Below are 17,265 nucleotides of genomic sequence, written 5' to 3' on the forward strand. Positions count from 1 at the left end.
TGATTGCTGCGCTGCAAAAAAAACCTAGCGTGCGATCTGATCTTATTGACCCCCAAAGGCCGGATATACAATAATGAGAGCAGCTACTAGAGGGGGCAGAGTCCAGCGGACACCTAACACAGGCCAGAGATACAGTAATAAGAACAGCCACTAGAGGGGGACAGAGTCTTGCGGAAGGGGGGTATTTGATGTAGCTCAGTGACATATTGCAGGAATGGCTCTGTATTTTAGGAATCCACCTCAGACCATTGGTAAGTGTGTAGAGCTTACAGGTCCGTGGATCTGTGGGTCGGTGGATAAGTCAGCCAGGTGTGTACCCAGCAGTTGAATCATTCAGGTCCTCCATCTCTCACCTGTTATTCATATGAACTGGCTCACTTACTACATGGAATATGTCACTAGCATTCCTGTCGCAACCTCAGTAAAAATGTTTGAAATATTCCTGGTTCAGTCACAGAATGTCTGTCTATACCATTATGCAGTAATGTTATTGGCTCCTAGTAACTGGATAGGCTGCACTCTCAGTGATGTCACTGGTTCCTAGTGACTGGATAGGTTGCATTCTCAGTGATGTCACTGGTTCCTAGTGACTGGATAGACTGCACTCTCAGTGATGTCACTGGTTCCTAGTGACTGGATAGGCTGCACTCTCAGTGATGTCACTGGTTCCTAGTGACTGGATAGGCTGCACTCTCAGGGATGTCACTGGTTCCTAGTGACGGTATAGGCTGCACTCTCAGTGATGTCACTGGCTCCTAGTGACTGTATAGGCTGCACTCTCAGTGATGTCACTGGCTCCTAGTGACTGGATAGGCTGCACTCTCAGTGATGTCACTGGTTCCTAGGGACTGGATAGGCTGCACTCTCAGGGATATCACTGGTTCCTAGTGACTGTATAGGCTGCACTCTCAGTGATGTCACTGGCTCCTAGTGACTGGATAGGCTGCACTCTCAGTGATGTCACTGGTTCCTAGGGACTGGATAGGCTGCACTCAGTGATGTCACTGGCTCCTAGTGACTGGATAGGCTGCACTCTCAGTGATGTCACCGGCTCCTAGTGACTGGATAGGCTGCACTCTCAGTGATGTCACCGGCTCCTAGTGACTGGATAGGCTGCACTCTCAGTGATGTCACTGGTTCCTAGTGACTGGATAGGCTGCACTCTCAGTTATGTCACTGACTCTTAGTGACTGGGTAGGCTGCACTCTCAGTGATGTCACTGGTTCCTAGTGACTGGATAGGCTGCACTCTCAGTTATGTCACTGGCTCTTAGTGACTGGATAGGCTGCACTCTCAGTGATGTCACTGGTTCCTAGTGACTGGATAGGCTGCACTCTCAGTGATGTCACTAGTTCCTAGTGACTGGATAGGTTGCACTCTCAGTGATGTTACTGGTTCCTAGTGACTGGATAGGCTGCACTCTCAGTGATGTCACTGGTTCTGATTTGTTTGAAAGTAGCGTTTATGTTGGCTGTGGCTTACAGTATGTACAGAAATAAAGAGCATAGTGCTCGGCTATACCTGAAAATATTGCTCATATTATTGCACTTTATAACATAATCTATGGTAGCTTTGGTCATGCAGCCAACTTATTATCCATCTCACCTCACAACCTGTTCGTTATGTGGCGTATATTCTCAAGGCCAGGTGGTGTCTCCTACACAGAGCTACACATGAGAGAAACTCTCACCAGGCAGCACATAACTAACCTCTCTCCGTTCTGCACAACATCTGCGTCTCTCATCCACACTCACTACCTGTTCCCATTCAGGGTTACGGGACTGCTCCCACTCTGTGGAATGCCCTCCCACGCATAATAAGACTTTCCTCTAGTCTCCAAGCCTGCAAGCATTCCCTGATAACTCGCCTCATCAGGCAGCTAACCAAATTCCGGAACCACCAACATAACCTCCATAAGCTATTTTATCCAATTATACCGCTTTCATACCAAAAATGTCTGGTCCGTCTGACCCGGGATTTGGAACACTGTTCCAACCCAAGTCAGACCCAGGACAGACCCTAATAACACCGCAACTCCAACCCTGGTCAGACCCAGTTACATTACACACAGGTGGAGTGTTTCTGTTCTGCCAGCACTTGAAAATGACATCATAACCAGGTGCCGGGGATCCGTCCCTCCCTAGGCTGTAAACGGGACTCGGGTCAGATGACCTGGTCAGCCGTTCACACTGGCCCTTATATCGATCCTTCCCGAGTCCAACCTGCTCGCTGCCTAGAATGGATTCCCGGGTTACCGGGCTCGGGTTATTTTGCTGTGACCTGGGTTATTGCGGTGGTGTGAGAGGAGTATTACATCCCCTCTATACAGTCCACAAACAATTTTAGATACGGTACAGTAGTTTATCTTTCTTCATCTTTACATCTCCCTGATCCCAGGCCAACATCGGTGTGTGACTGGATCACACAGCCCACCAAGGTCCTCTGCAATACTGTAGGTAGCACCTATCTTTGTGTATCACATGGCTATTTCCCTGTAGAGTGCAAGCCTTCGAGCAGGGCCTTCCTACCTCTCTGTCTGTTATTACCCGGACTCGTTTTATTATGGTTTGTTCCCAATTGTAAAGTGCAACGAATTATGCTGACGCTAAATGTTCATAAATAATTCTGGGCTGCTACGAATATTCATGAGCAATAATGCGAGAGTGAACAGCCTATGTACTGGCCGAGGAGACTGAGCTGATGATACAGCGTGACCTCATTAAGCTGCCAGCTGTCCGTACATTGGCTCAGAATGATCACATGACATTAGCATTATAGAATCTTTAGCCAAATGCTCAAAATAATGACGGTGGCATTTGTTTCTCAAGAATGGGCCAGTATGTGTGTAAATAGCCATGTTGTAATCCTAAGGTCCAGATGTACTAAGCCTTGAAAAGTGATAAAGTGGAGAGTGATAAACTACCAACCAACCAGCTCCTAACTGTCATTATTCAAACAGAGCCTGTAACATGGCAGATAGGAGCTAATTGGCTGGTATTTTGGGGTCTATTCATGAAGCAGCGAAAAGAGTGGAGAAGTGAGACTTAGGAGAAGTTGCCATGGGCAACTTCTCCGCTTGCTCACTTCTCCACACTTCACTTTTCACTGCTTCATGAATAGACCCCTTTAGCTCTGTCTACTTCATCACTTTTCAAGGCTTAGTACATCTGGCCCCTTAGACTGTTACTTAGGTTATACTATTCATGTTACGTATAGTATTATAATATGGTTTATTCCTTATCCTAGGAAGAAAAACCGAGAGAGTCACAATGAGGGTAAGACATTTTTTTTTTTCTTGTAAGATTGTTGTAGTTTTTACCATTAGCTTTTTCTTTTTTTTTCTGTTTGTTTTGTTATAACCATTTTTTTGCATTTTGCAAATAAACTTTTACAGAAAACCGCAGAGGATGCAATTGTCAGTACAATAAGAACATTAATCAGTCATTCTATAAAGTCTCCCCAAAAATAAACATAAATGTAGATCAAAATTTAATAGAATGAAAAATAATAACCATCTAGGTGCAGTGAGTCTGCCTAAGCTGCCGGCAATTATCCGAATGTTCCTCGATACTGGAATAGGAATGCTGACCACTTTATCAGACCTGTTCGGGCTGAAGGATCCAGCTGTCCAATAAAGATAACCCGCCTGTGAGTTCAAAAACTTTTACACTCACCCCCTGAGTGTTGGACTCCAAGCTGTCCATAAAAGGGCCCATTTCTTATAAGATAGTGTAATTCCCCTCGCCGTCTCAGGATACGCCGCTGCCGTGTCCATGTGCAGAGTTCTGATGTCTGATACAGACTGGGACGAAGGAGCCATTAATTGTACAATGGGCTCAGGAGCTGCCTTATTCGTTATCACAATGTGTTTTTTTTCTCTGCCAATTGACGTCCGTTCTTCCCTTGTGTTTTTAGTGGAGAGACATAGAAAAAAGAAGATAAATTCTGGCATAAATCGGATCGGTGACCTCATCCCATGCTCGCCAGCGCTAAAGCAGGTACTTTTACTGTTTTACCGGATAGATTTGCGACCGTTTTCATTTTTTTATTTTCTTTTTGTTCTATTGTTTTGGTTATCTTCTAATGAACAAAAAACAAATAGACCACAACCCCAATGCCCGAACTGTGAGCATGTTAATGGTCCCAGCCGGTGTGGTCAAACAGCAGCCACTTCCTTCCCTTAGCCACACGCTGGCGTACATGCCCGGGGGGGAGCACTTGTATGGAGCAGAGAGCTTGGTGGCAGGGTTCAGAGATGTTTGCTATCTTGTGTGCACACCAATCACACCAGCTGGCCGTCTCCTGGGGCAGTAGTGGTTGGAGGTTTTTCTGCTTCAGGCTTTGCATTGCTGGTGCTGAACAAGTAGGTGCTGGTAAAAGAGGTAAGGTGCTTCGCTAGTCTGTCCTTTGCATTGATCTAAATCAGGGGTGGCCAACCAGTCAGTGACAAAGAGCCAAAAAACCTTGTTAGGTACGTCAAAGAGCCGACATCGAGCCGATGGCACACATGCAAAAATGGAATGTGGCCTTGTGCCTGCTAGACCACACCCCTGGTATAAAATACATTGAAAAACCCAGAACAACATAAAATAAATTTTTTTAAAGCCAGATCCACTGAAAAAGCCACTTTCACAAAAAATAATTGAAAATGCCAGATTTACTTAATAAACTTCAGCTCCCCCATGTGTCACTCCAGCCAGCACCTTCCTGTCACTCCAGCCAGCTCCCCCATGTTTTACTCCTGCTAGAACACTTCTATGTCATTCCAGCCAGCTCCCTCGTGTCACTCCAGCCAGCTCCCCCATGTGTCACTACTGTGAAGACCCTGCTGTGTCACTCCAGCCAGGTCTCCCTCGTGTCACTCCAGCCAGCTCCCCCATGTGTCACTACTGTCAAGACCCTGCTGTGTCACTCTAGCCAGCTCCCCCACATTTCATTCCTGCTAGCAACCTCCTGTCACTCCAGCCAGCTCCCCTGTGTCACTCCTGCTAGCTCTTCCATGTGTCACTCCAGCCAGCTCCCTCCTGTCACTCCAGCCAGCTCTTCCATGTGTCACTCCTGCTAGCACCCTCCTATGTCACTCCAGCCAGGTCTCCCGTGTGTCACTACTGTCAAGACCCTGCTGTGTCACTCCAGCCAGGTACCCCATGTGTCACTCCAGCCAACACCCTCCTGTCACTCCAGCCAGCTCCCCTGTGTCACTCCTGCTAGCACCCCCATGTGTCACTCCAGCCAGCTCCACCGTGTCACTCCTGCTAGCTCCACCGTGTCACTCCTGCTAGCACCCTACTATGTCACTCCAGCCAGCTCCACCGTGTCACTCCTGCTAGCTCCACCGTGTCACTACTTCTAGCACCCTACTATGTCACTCCAGCCAGCTCCACCGTGTCACTCCTGCTAGCTCCACCGTGTCACTCCTGCTAGCTCCACCGTGTCACTCCTGCTAGCACCCTACTATGTCACTCCAGCCAGCTCCACCGTGTCACTCCTGCTAGCTCCACCGTGTCACTACTTCTAGCACCCTACTATGTCACTCCAGCCAGCTCCACCGTGTCACTCCTGCTAGCTCCACCGTATCACTCCTGCTAGCTCCACCGTGTCACTCCTGCTAGCACCCTCCTGTGTCACTCCTGCTAGCACCCTCCTATGTCACTCCAGCCAGCTCCCCATGTGTCACTCCTGCTACCACCCTCCTATGTCACTCCAGCCAGCTCCTCCATGTGTCACTCCTGCTATCACCCTCCTCTGTCACTCCAGCCAGCTCTCCCATGTGTCACTCCTGCTACCACCCTCCTATGTCACTCCAGCCAGCTCCCCTGTGTCACTCCTGCTACCACCCTCCTATGTCACTCCAGCCAGCTCCCCATGTGACACTCCTGCTACCACCCTCCTATGTCACTCCAGCCAGCTCTCCCATGTGTCACTCCAGCCAGCTCCCCATGTGTCATTACTTCCAGCACCCTCCTATCACTCCAGCCAGCTCCCCCGCGTCACTCCTGCCAGGACCCTCCTGTGTCTCTCCAGCCAGCTCTCCCATGTGTCACTTCTTCCAAGACCCTGCTGTGTCACTCCAGCCAGCTCTCCCATGTGTCACTCCAGCCAAAACCCTGCTGTCACTCCAGCCAGCTCCCCCATGTGTCACTCCTGCTACCATCCTCCTATGTCACTCCAGCCAGCTCTCCCATGTGTCACTCCAGCCAAAACCCTGCTGTCACTCCAGCCAGCTCTCCCATGTGTCACTCCTGCTACCACCCTCCTATGTCACTCCAGCCAGCTCTCCCATGTGTCACTCCAGCCAGCTCCCCATGTGTCATTACTTCCAGCACCCTCCTATCACTCCAGCCAGCTCCCCCGCGTCACTCCTGCCAGGACCCTCCTGTGTCTCTCCAGCCAGCTCTCCCATGTGTCACTTCTTCCAAGACCCTGCTGTGTCACTCCAGCCAGCTCTCCCATGTGTCACTCCAGCCAAAACCCTGCTGTCACTCCAGCCAGCTCCCCCATGTGTCACTCCTGCTACCATCCTCCTATGTCACTCCAGCCAGCTCTCCCATGTGTCACTCCAGCCAAAACCCTGCTGTCACTCCAGCCAGCTCTCCCATGTGTCACTCCTGCTACCACCCTCCTATATCACTCCAGCCAGCTCCCCCATGTGTCACTCCAGCCAGCTCCACCATGTGTCACTACTTCCAGCACCCTCCCACATCACTCCTGCCAGGACCCTCCTATGTCTCTCCAGCCAGCTCTGCCATGTGTCACTCTAGCACACCCTCATGTATCACTACAGCCCCCCCACCAAGTCGTGCCATTGCAGCAGTCCCTAATGTGTCCTCTGTTTGCTGGTGGGTGTCTCACCTCTAGTATCTGGCTCCTTCAGTTTTCAGTTTGTAGTGCTGCTGCGTTTCTGGCTGGAGTGCAGCGGTTTCTGTATCTGTTGTGGTCACATGATTTAGAGTGTTGGGAGCCACATTTGAATAAAGAAAGAGCCACATGAGGCTCAAGAGCCACAGGTTGGCCACCGCTGATCTAAATAGTGCAGCACTTGGAATGGGGCTACAAGCTGGTGGAGGCAGCCCAGGATCATGGTCCGATGCACCCCTCCCAATAATGATCATTGTTATTGGAAGCCAACTGAGGGCATTGTGCAAACTCTTTCCTCTTGTCTTTGTGGTCTGCTCTGCACTGTCCACCAGCGACTGGAGACCTACTCTATGTACTAGCCACAGTTTTATATTGTAGTCTCCATTTTGAGAGTTTGTATGGTACAGTTGCCACTAGAATGGTGGCTAGTAATCAAAGCAGAGCCCAGAGAGAGTTCTGTATTATTGTCACCATTGTAGTTTATGCTTTGTATACTAGCCACTAGATAGGATTCTGTCTTATTGTCACCAGCATGTGTTCTGCTTTGTATACTAGCGACTAGAGGAGATTCTGTGTTGTTGTCACCGCAATGGGCTCTGCTTTGTATACTAGCCACAAGAGAGGATTCTGTATTAATACCACTAGTTTATGCTTTGTATACTAGCCACAAGAGAGGATTCTGTATTATCACCATTGTAGTTTATGCTTTGTATACTAGCCACCAGAGAGAATTCTGTATTATTGTCACTGGAATGGGTCCTACTTTGTATACTAGCCACCAGAGGGGATTCTGTATTATTGACACCTGAATGGGCCCTGCTTTATATACTAGCCGCCAGAGAGGATTCTGTAGTATTGTCACCAGAATGGGTCCTGCTTTGTATACTAGCCACCAGAGAGGGTTCTATATTATTGTCACCGGAATGGGCACTGCTTTATATACTAGCTGCCAGAGGAGATTCTGTATTTTTGTCACCAGAATGGGCTCTGCTTTGTATACTAGCGACCAGAGGGGATTCTGTATTATTGTCACCATTGTAGTTTATGCTTTGTATACTAGCGCCCAGAAGGGATTCTGCATTATTGTCACCAGAATGGGCTCTGCTTTGTATACTAGCGCCCAGAGAGGATTCTGCATTATTGTCACTGGAATGGGCTCTGCTTTCTATACTAGCCGCCAGAGATACCTGTGACCCACACTGGAATTAAAGATAATCGCATAACTTTCTGTAACATACGTGAAGGATTCTGTACATTGAAATAATTTTTAGGGTTTTGGTATAAAATCCTTGGGGTACTGATAACACTGTTAGGCAATAGGTCATCTTATTAATAGCATTTACACAGGATACTTCACCATTGGTGTTTTCATCTTATTGATCTTACAGTCTAATTTGTAGCTAAAATAAATTGTCACACCTAGATGAATCTCCAGCAATCCCAAGTGCCTTAGCAGCTGGTGCATTTAACCACTGAGCTACCGTCCCTGATGGACGTATTTTGCTCGGTAACCTTCAGATGCTTATTACAGATGTGACTCTGCATCTCACTGTCCTTTGTGATTTCCTCCAGAGCAAAAATATGATTCTGGACCAAGCCTTCAAGTACATCACGGAACTCAAGCGACAGAACGACGAGCTGCTGCTGAATGGTGGAGACCAGGAGCAAGGTGAGGGCTGGCCCGGGCTCAGGTGGTGTAGCAGAGTGCAGAGTAATGCAGAACTCAAGCGCCAGGAGGGATCTGCTTACGAGCCAGGGAAAATGCGCATCCATTTACTGTAGAACGTTTCAGACGCCTGGACTTCCTGGGTGCTCGGAGTTTTCCAGCTCCGACCTTGTGTCTTGTGATACAGAGACGTATACTTTATTACCTTATTTGTAAAGAGTCTCCGTACACCGGTACAATTGAAATATAGCTCACCGGGGATTAGCAACGTAAACGTTTCCATTCTTGGTTTTCCTTGTGTTTTTAGAGATCTATACATTTGATCTTATGTGCCCACACTAAGTAACTTCCCAACTGTAAAGACTGCTTCCCATGAAGCACAGCCCATTGCTACCGAGGGGGAGGTCCATCAAATATTTTAAAGAGGAAGGGGCAAGGTGTAGCCCACAGCAACCAGTTGAATTCCAGCTGTCCTTTATCTAGTACATTGTATAAAATAACTAGAATCCGATTGGTTACTATAGAAGATTTGATACACTTCCCCCTATATCTGAATACATTGACACAAGTTAATTGAGTTTTTACATAACCCCCAATACCCTTTTCTTCCAACTTGTCACACCCAATTCTGTTAGCCGTATATAGCTGGTGGTCATTTTCCAGTTTTGTGAGCAGGAACCAGTATTCTGGCAGCCGTTCTGTAAGCCAAGCTGATGGGTAGCTTATCTTTTGGCTGGGAAGTAGTGTCCTCACTGAGGCGCGAGGCACTCGGTAATGTCACCAGTTCCTAGCCTCCTGCGTTCAGTTCATTTCATATATATGATTGGTTGCTGTACTAGACGTGCCTGTACAAGAGACCCCAGGCTTTGCTCAATCCCTTAGTTTTTGTGGACTCTGCAAGTTCTTGCGTGTCCAAAGTTTACAACTTATTCCCCCTGCTCCGAGCGCAGCGCTGAATGAGTTTTTGTGTTCTTTGATGACTTAATTTTCCTTTCCCGTTTATGTTGTTTTACAGCCTGTGAGATTAAGAAGCTGAGAAGAGAGTTGTCCGAGATCCAGAGGGAAAATGGCCGTTACATCGAGCTTCTGAAGAGCAACGGCATCTGCCTTTACGACGATCCAACGCTGCATTGGAAAGGAAATGCCAGGAGCACGAAGGCTTCGCTAATAGTCCCCAATGACCAGGTCCAGAAGCTTCCTCTCTGCCTTAACGGCAACCAGCTGAGCTCTGCTAACCAGGGTACCGCTGTGCACGGAATCACGTTCAACGTGGGTCATAACCTTCAGAAGCAAACGGCCAATGTTGTGCCAGTTCAGAGGACTTGTAACCTGGTTACGCCGATCACAATTTCTGGTGTGATTCCACTGGACAAAGCTTTGCAGCAAAACTCGGCGTCTGCATCCACGTCAAGTCAGCACATAGAACTGAGTCTTCCTGTGACCACAGTAGCCCCCACCAACCAACAGACCATCCACTTACCACCTAGCTCTACGTCTCCTCTTTCTTCTCTGGCTGCCTCAGCTGGCCCACCCAACTCTCCTTCCAACCATGTAACGCAAGAAAATAATGTGGATTGTTCCGGTAGGAAACTCCTGGACGTTTTGACCAAATCTGCTGCTTCCACCTGCAACAATCTTCCATTGCCTGTAACCCAGCCCAACGCACCAGCGATAAATCTGAACAGTCCTCCTAATTTGGTTCAGGAGAAGATGCCTGGAGCTGCTGGTTGTGTTGAAACGGTGAAAGATGTAGTCAAGGGAGTTTTTCCTGGTGTTGACGTTGATACAAGCCCAAGAGTTCCTGTCAATTCTAGAGAAACCAGTTCCTCTGTAGCAGATGAGGCGGGTTCTGCTGGGCCGCTGCCGTCTGCCCTTTCTCTGGAGACCAGGTGGTCCGTTCCTAGTAGGTTAAATAAACTGAAAAGTGGCGTCAGCTTAACAGGAATTCCATCAGATGAAAATACTCAAACCACATGGACGACTCTGCAACTGGCAGGGAACACTGTGCAGCCGTTAAGTCGGATATCATCCACCATTATTCCTACACCATCGACTGAGCAGCCGGCGGTCTCCAAAGATATCTTGAGTAACCGGCAGGTAACCGCTTGCGTTAACGTGACCAGCACGATAACGCAAGTCAATCCTGTGGAAAAGGTAATTGTGAAAATGTCTTCTTACCAGCCCGTTCCAGTCCAGTCACTCATTACCCAGCCACAGCTGCAAAGCACAACCAGTATTCTTCCGCTCAATCCTCCTGTGCAAGTCATTCAAGTGGGTCAGCCTTTCGGGGCTGCAATAAATTCAGCCCCAGCCAATCAGAACATTATATTCCTCCAACCTCCTGCACCTGCTCCCTGCCCTCCTGTTCCTAAACCAGCAATGGGGCAGCAAATTGTTTTCATCCAAGCAGCAACTAACCAGAACCCTGTCCCTCTTGTGTCTGCTCAGCCTTCTCCGTCAGTGGTGATGCCGATTAATGCCGCCAACCCTGCAGCTTGCCCAACAAACCCTGTGCAAAGTGCGATGGTCCAACAGACGCACGGCGGAAAACACCTTGTTCACATCTTGCCCAGACCTACAACTGTACAGCTTGCGAGCACAGCCCAACAGGTGCCCGTGTCTACAGCCATATCAAACCAACAGCCACCAACAATTTCGTTAAATGGACAGTTGTTCGCACTACAACCCATGACCCCTGCAGCCGGCGCCTCAAACGCCATGCCTATGCAAATTATCCAGCCGACTACCAGCGAAGATCCCAACACAAATGTAGCCCTCAACACTTTTGGCGCGTTGGCCAATCTGAGCCAGAACATATCTCATATTGCTGGACAAAGTTGCCTGCAGTTTACGCTTAATCCCCCTGCTGCATCTGCTTTAACCACTAGCAACATACCTGTGAGCTGTGTTTCAGTGGCTGGTCCCAGTGTGCCACCCGCCACCGCTGAGACGCCATCCGTTTTGCCCGTTCCTTCTCTCCTGGCAAAGCCTTCATCTGTGAAACCTATTGGTGGGACAGCACCCAGCACAAAGCCAAAAAAGGCAGTCAAGAAGGCGGCAGTTAAGAAAGGAGCTTCTGTAAAGAAAGATTCCACTGCCGCAACTAAATCAGATTTGCCGTGCCTAGAAGTTCCGAAAGAGCAATCCAGCAATACAAATCAAAGACCTGTGGAAAGTGCATCTATATTACCAACCTCTCTCGTTCCAGTACAGGAAGAATCTGATGCATCAGCCGGTTGTTCGCAAGCAGTTGTAGAGCGAGACAAAACTCAAGAAGCGAGCACTTCATCAGCAAGCTTAGAAGCCAATGTTTTGCTGGAGTCCGTGCATGAGGAGCCATTACCCTCAGACGGTTCTAGAGATCTTGTTACCGATGAAGTCTCTATAGCACATGATGAGCAGAGACCGCCAACAGTGGCCCCAGAATGTTTTAAAGCTAATATTGGATCCGGCACTGCTCATTTCAACCACCAGTCTGTTGAAGAGTCTCTGGTTGTTGTGGTTCCTCAAGATGAGATTGGATTAACCACAGATGGAAATTCCGAAACTGCCACGGCTTCCAGATCTTGCCTCACCGAAGGAGACACTGCAAGTTTGACTGCCACCGACTTATTGGACGTACAGATTTTAACTGAAGATCCAAATGGGAAATACCCACCTGGAAAAGCCACCACCAAGGATCTCGACAGTCATGGGATGTCATACAGAGACATCAAGTCAAAGGAGTCTGCCTCTTCTGAACCGACCAAGCCAAGCTCCTCAATTGTCCAAGCTGCCCAAAATCCGAGCAGTATCTCTGAGCAAGAAAGTGGCTCATGTGCCGCCAGTCGTCAGACAGACTCTCCCCTGTCCAATAGTTCAGTAAGTAGCCGTAATTTCTCTGTGGCCTCAATGTTGCCAGACACCAGCAGAGCGGACATGGCCAGTGGTGTTTCATTGGTGCCACCATTAAATGCGTGTGGGTTTTCCGAGCAGAATGATATTGTTGCAGTGGCTGCAAAAGCTCTGTTCGACCAGGAAAGTCTTTCAAAGGGAAGATCAAGGACGCAGGCGAACGTTGGAGATGCTGTTCCCAGGAATGTAGAAGCAGAAGCATCACCTACCAACTGTCCATTGCCGTTAAAGCCACATTCAGCCAAGGAAAATATTTCTCATGTTCCTCCTACGTCCGCTTCTTTCAATACTCTGGGTACGAAGGCTCACGCTTGTGCTGATCGCTTGGTAGACAAATCTACTTGCCCCTTAGGAGTAAATCCCACCAGTCTCTCTCTACAGATTTCGGCGTCTCAGTCCCAGAGTGTGACCAGTTTGAGTATAAATAACTTATTACACCAAGGCGGAATTACTCACTCCGTTTTGAACTGTGCAAGCATGTGTCAGACGTCTGAGCACATACCTCTCCCTATGTCCACGAATCCTTCCGTGACCTCCAGCACTTATGAAAGCCAAACAGATGTGACATCTGCCTTATCTGAATACACTCACGAGCACCTACATTCTATGAACTCCGCTGATATGCAGGTGACCCAGGCCGCAGATTCCCTTCTAAAACAACAAGTGGAAGGAAGGAAAGAGTCCAACAAACGCACCGCTCACGTGGACGGGCTACTATCCACAGCCAAGAGGCAAAAGCAGTGTCACGCACCAGTCCGGCTTGAAAGGTTGCAGCCTTCGGACAACGTTGCAGAGCAGAATGACATTTTAGGCGGTCACGTCTCTTCCGACTCTTCGTCTGTGTCTGGGAGTATCCAAGGCCACAGGGAAGGAATTTCCAATCTGTTCCCCTCAAACAACTTTGTAAATTCAAATATGAGACAGACGGACATTCGCTGCAGTTCTCAGCCTTCCATCTCCGAGCACGGTCAGATGGGAAACCAGCACCTTCAGTCTTTGCATCAGCAGCAACAGCTTCATAACAGCAACCCCTATCTAAAGCCGCCGCAGCAGGCCGGGCACATGCGTGACCAGCATCTCATGTATCAGCAGCAACAACAGCTGCCGCTAGTTGACAGCTCTCTTCGCGCTCAGTCCCACAACATTCAGCAGCAAAGAATGATGCAGCAAGAGGTTCAAATGCAAAAGAAGCGCACCAATGTGCAAGGGTCCCAGGCGGCAAGGTTGTCTCTGCAACAGAAGCACCTTTCTGAGCAAAACCGCCAGAAGAGTGCCCAGCCCCACCGCCAGCAAATGCAGCAACAGCAGCAGCTTCCTCCTCATTTTGGGTCTGGCCAGCCAGAAAAGACATGCGAGAACAATACACCTTCCCGCGGCCTTCACGGTGCCCACTCGCAAAGCCACGTGAGTCAAGATATCCGTCATCAACATCAGCAGGAAATCGGCAGCCGGTCCCAAGGGCCTGTTGTGTCTTCGGAGCACTTGCCGAGCCACAACCAAATCCAAAGGCTTATGACCTCCAGGAGTTTAGAGCAGCAGATGGTTTCCCAGGCCAGCATTGTTCCTCGGCCGGCGAACATGACTTGTGCGCCACACAGGCAGGAGAGAAACAGAGTTTCCAGTTACTCCGCAGAGGCACTTATAGGTAAGAGTACTTCCAACTCCGAGCAGAGGCTGGGCGTGTCCATCCAGACTTCAAGGGTGTCTGAGCAACTGGAAATGAGAAAGTATTTGGACATTTCTAGGAATAAAGTGATACCAGCTCATAACATTCAGGGGCGCATGTCTGTAGAACATGTAGTCAATATGGACCCACAGAGGCTCCCGGACTGCCAAACCTTTAAGTTAGGTGGCTTGAATCAGCAGCAGCCATCTAACTTTGACATCCAGACGTCGAGAAACAACGATGGGGGTGCTACATCCAGCATGAGGGGGTTGCAGTCCCAAAGCTACAGGATTAGCCAGAATCCGAACTCTGCCATGGATCGGCAGAAGCACCTGCAATACCAGGTGGCGCAGGAAGTGCCCCTGGCAAATACGCTTCCGATTCGAGATGAGAATTCATGCCACCAGAGCTTTATGCAGAGCTTATTTGCCCCACATATCGGAGAGCAGGCAAATCAGAGGTCCATATCTGGTCACCAGAGGCCACAGTTTAATTCTTCCTCCAGCCTGGAGTTTAGCTGCCCGCCAGCGCGCGATACCCTGCACCTCCGGCGAGAGAACGAAGGACAGAACAGGGAAAGCTGCGACTTGGTCATGGGACAAGTGACATCAAGGAATAATTCTTTAAATATTCCCTTCTCCAGCTCTTCCTCTGCAGACATCCAGGGACGGAACACCAGCCCTCACAGTTCCATGCAGAAGTCCAATTCTGTGCGGCCAGCTGATGGTCAAGGTGCAAAGAACCAACTGAACATACAAGTCTCCATTAACATGCATGGCGTGGTCCATCCGCCTCTTCCTCATCAGTCTGTTCCCCATGTAAATATTGATCAGCGTCAAACCATGAGGCATGCCAATCCCCCGGTAGCCCAGCGCTCACGGCATCCTTTGCAGGAGGATCCTGATTCCAAAGCCCGCCAGCCGGAAAGGAACAGATCTGGGAACCAAAGACATGGCAATATGTTTGACTCTGCTTTGCCTCACCTTCCTCTAGCTGGTCCTAGTAGCATGATACTTGGCCGCCAGCAGCCAGGTGCTGAGAAAAGGGCCGGTCTTGTTCGCTTCATGCCGGACAGCCCTCAAGTGGCCACTGACAATACAGCCCCTGACCAGCACACGCTGGCCCAGAATTTTGGCTTTCCGTTCATACCCGAGGGTCCGATGAACCCACCCATTAATGCGAACGCATCTTTCATTCCCCCAGTCACACAGACGCCTGCCACACGGACAGCCGCACTTATCCCTGTAGATCCACAGAACACATTGCCCTCTTTTTACCCACCGTACTCACCAGCTCACCCGAGTCTGTCCAACGATCTCGCCATACCCTATTTTCCCAACCAGATCTTCCCTAACCCCAGCACAGAAAAGCCCAACAGCTCCGGACTGAACAACAGGTTTGGCTCCATACTGTCTCCGCCACGGCCTGTAGGCTTTTCCCAAACCACCTTCCCTCTTCTCCCTGAAATGCCTCCAATGCACATGGCTAACCCCTCTCACCTCTCAAACTTCAACTTAACGTCCCTCTTTCCGGAGATTGCCACGGCTCTCCCCGCCGATGGCTCAGCCATGTCACCCCTCCTCTCCATATCTCACTCAGCAGCTTCAGACTCTTCTAAGACGTCAAATCGTCCGGCACACAACATAAGCCATATATTGGGGCATGACTCCAGTTCGGCAGTGTAACGTTGCCCCTGGGTGACTTTCTGTGGAATGTAGCCCCGTCACTTATGTAATACTGTACATATAATGTATATTTCCTGAAGGTTTTTTTAAAGTTGGAGATTTGAAAATTCTATAATAATTACCTTTTATAATGGACATGTTTATGAAAACACTAGATGACGTTGCCCGGTCTCACCAGGGTAGACCTTCAATATTTACAGTGTCCATTTCCTTCATCCCATCTTAACTTATATGCTTAGTTCATTTTATGCCTGGGGTACAGGAGCATGGTAGTGTCAAGATTAAATAAATGTAAGATATTTTTTTAATGAATGAATTGAAGGTGGGTTATAAGACACATATGTAAACTTTTTTTTTTTTTTTTTTTTCTGCTTAAGGGTCTCTTTAAACCACATTGGTGGTTCTACCTCCAGGTGCTAGAAGTGGTATGTTTCATTAGATCTACAGGAAACTCCTAGACAGTCAGTAGGTCGACATGTCATTGGTTGAAACTTTTGTTGGTGTCATTTTCTGTGTTTAACCACGTGACCCCAATTAGTGTACTGCCTTTGCTTGCCACTCTTTGTGCAAGGTGCCTCGCTCAGCTGCACGCTGCACAGGTTACTATTCCCAATCGTAGGCCACGTTGATGGTAAAGGTTGAAAAACAAAACAAAAACTTGATGACTATGTGTCAACCTTTTGAACCTGTCGACCTTAAGCAGTGTCTACCTTTTACATGTTAACCTTTTAGTACCTGCTGACTATCGGTTAAGTGTGGACCTATCAACCGGATGCCGCTAGGATCACCAGGGTGCTGGATGAGCTCACTCTAGAGCAGGCCACATAGAACTGTCCATGCAAGAAGCAGTCCTCCGTCAAGTCAATCCTTGCCACCTTCAATAACCATCAAGTCCGTTCCCTGGGACCTGATGGTCATTGAAGGGACTGTAGACTCTTGAACTCGAAAGGGTGCTTTGATATGAGTGGTATGCGGGTTATGAACACATACTCCCCCCGAACACAACTGGTGAACACTGTGGCCTGGAGGATGTTCCTGTGGAGGGCCTTCACTCCCTGCCTGGTGTAACTGGGCGGGTTGAGGTTCTGCAACATCATTGGAACCCCCACTTGAAGAGAAGCTTGTGGGCTGGAAGGCCAGGAGAGTTGAGGGTGTTGAGTAACCCTTTCATCCTTTCTCTATCGTCCTAGTGGATGCTGGGGTTCCTGAAAGGACCATGGGGAATAGCGGCTCCGCACGAGACAGGGCACAAAAAGTAAAGCTTTTCCAGATCAGGTGGTGTGCACTGGCTCCTCCCCCTATGACCCTCCTCCAGACTCCAGTTAGATTTTTGTGCCCGGCCGAGAAGGGTGCAATCTAGGTGGCTCTCCTAAAGAGCTGCTTAGAAAAAGTTTAGCTTAGGTTTTTTATTTTACAGTGAGTCCTGCTGGCAACAGGATCACTGCAACGAGGGACTGAGGGGAGAAGAAGTGAACTCACCTGCGTGCAGGATGGAT

General features: G+C 48.9%; 1 protein-coding gene across 1 annotated transcript in view; it reads left to right on the forward strand.

The window, feature by feature from the left end:
* USF3 (upstream transcription factor family member 3) overlaps nucleotides 1–17,034 on the forward strand; it is a 36,165-nt gene extending 19,131 nt beyond the window's left edge. The window contains exons 4-7 of the mRNA XM_063956801.1: nucleotides 3,247–3,275; nucleotides 3,916–3,998; nucleotides 8,431–8,527; nucleotides 9,540–17,034. Of these exons, the coding sequence (XP_063812871.1) occupies nucleotides 3,247–3,275; nucleotides 3,916–3,998; nucleotides 8,431–8,527; nucleotides 9,540–15,769 (6,439 nt within the window). The 3' untranslated portion in view covers nucleotides 15,770–17,034. The remainder of the gene's footprint in view (nucleotides 1–3,246; nucleotides 3,276–3,915; nucleotides 3,999–8,430; nucleotides 8,528–9,539) is intronic.
* The last annotated feature ends 231 nt before the right edge of the window (nucleotides 17,035–17,265 follow it).

This window comes from Pseudophryne corroboree, chromosome 2 (assembly GCF_028390025.1).
Source record: "Pseudophryne corroboree isolate aPseCor3 chromosome 2, aPseCor3.hap2, whole genome shotgun sequence".
Lineage (NCBI taxonomy): Eukaryota > Metazoa > Chordata > Amphibia > Anura > Myobatrachidae > Pseudophryne > Pseudophryne corroboree.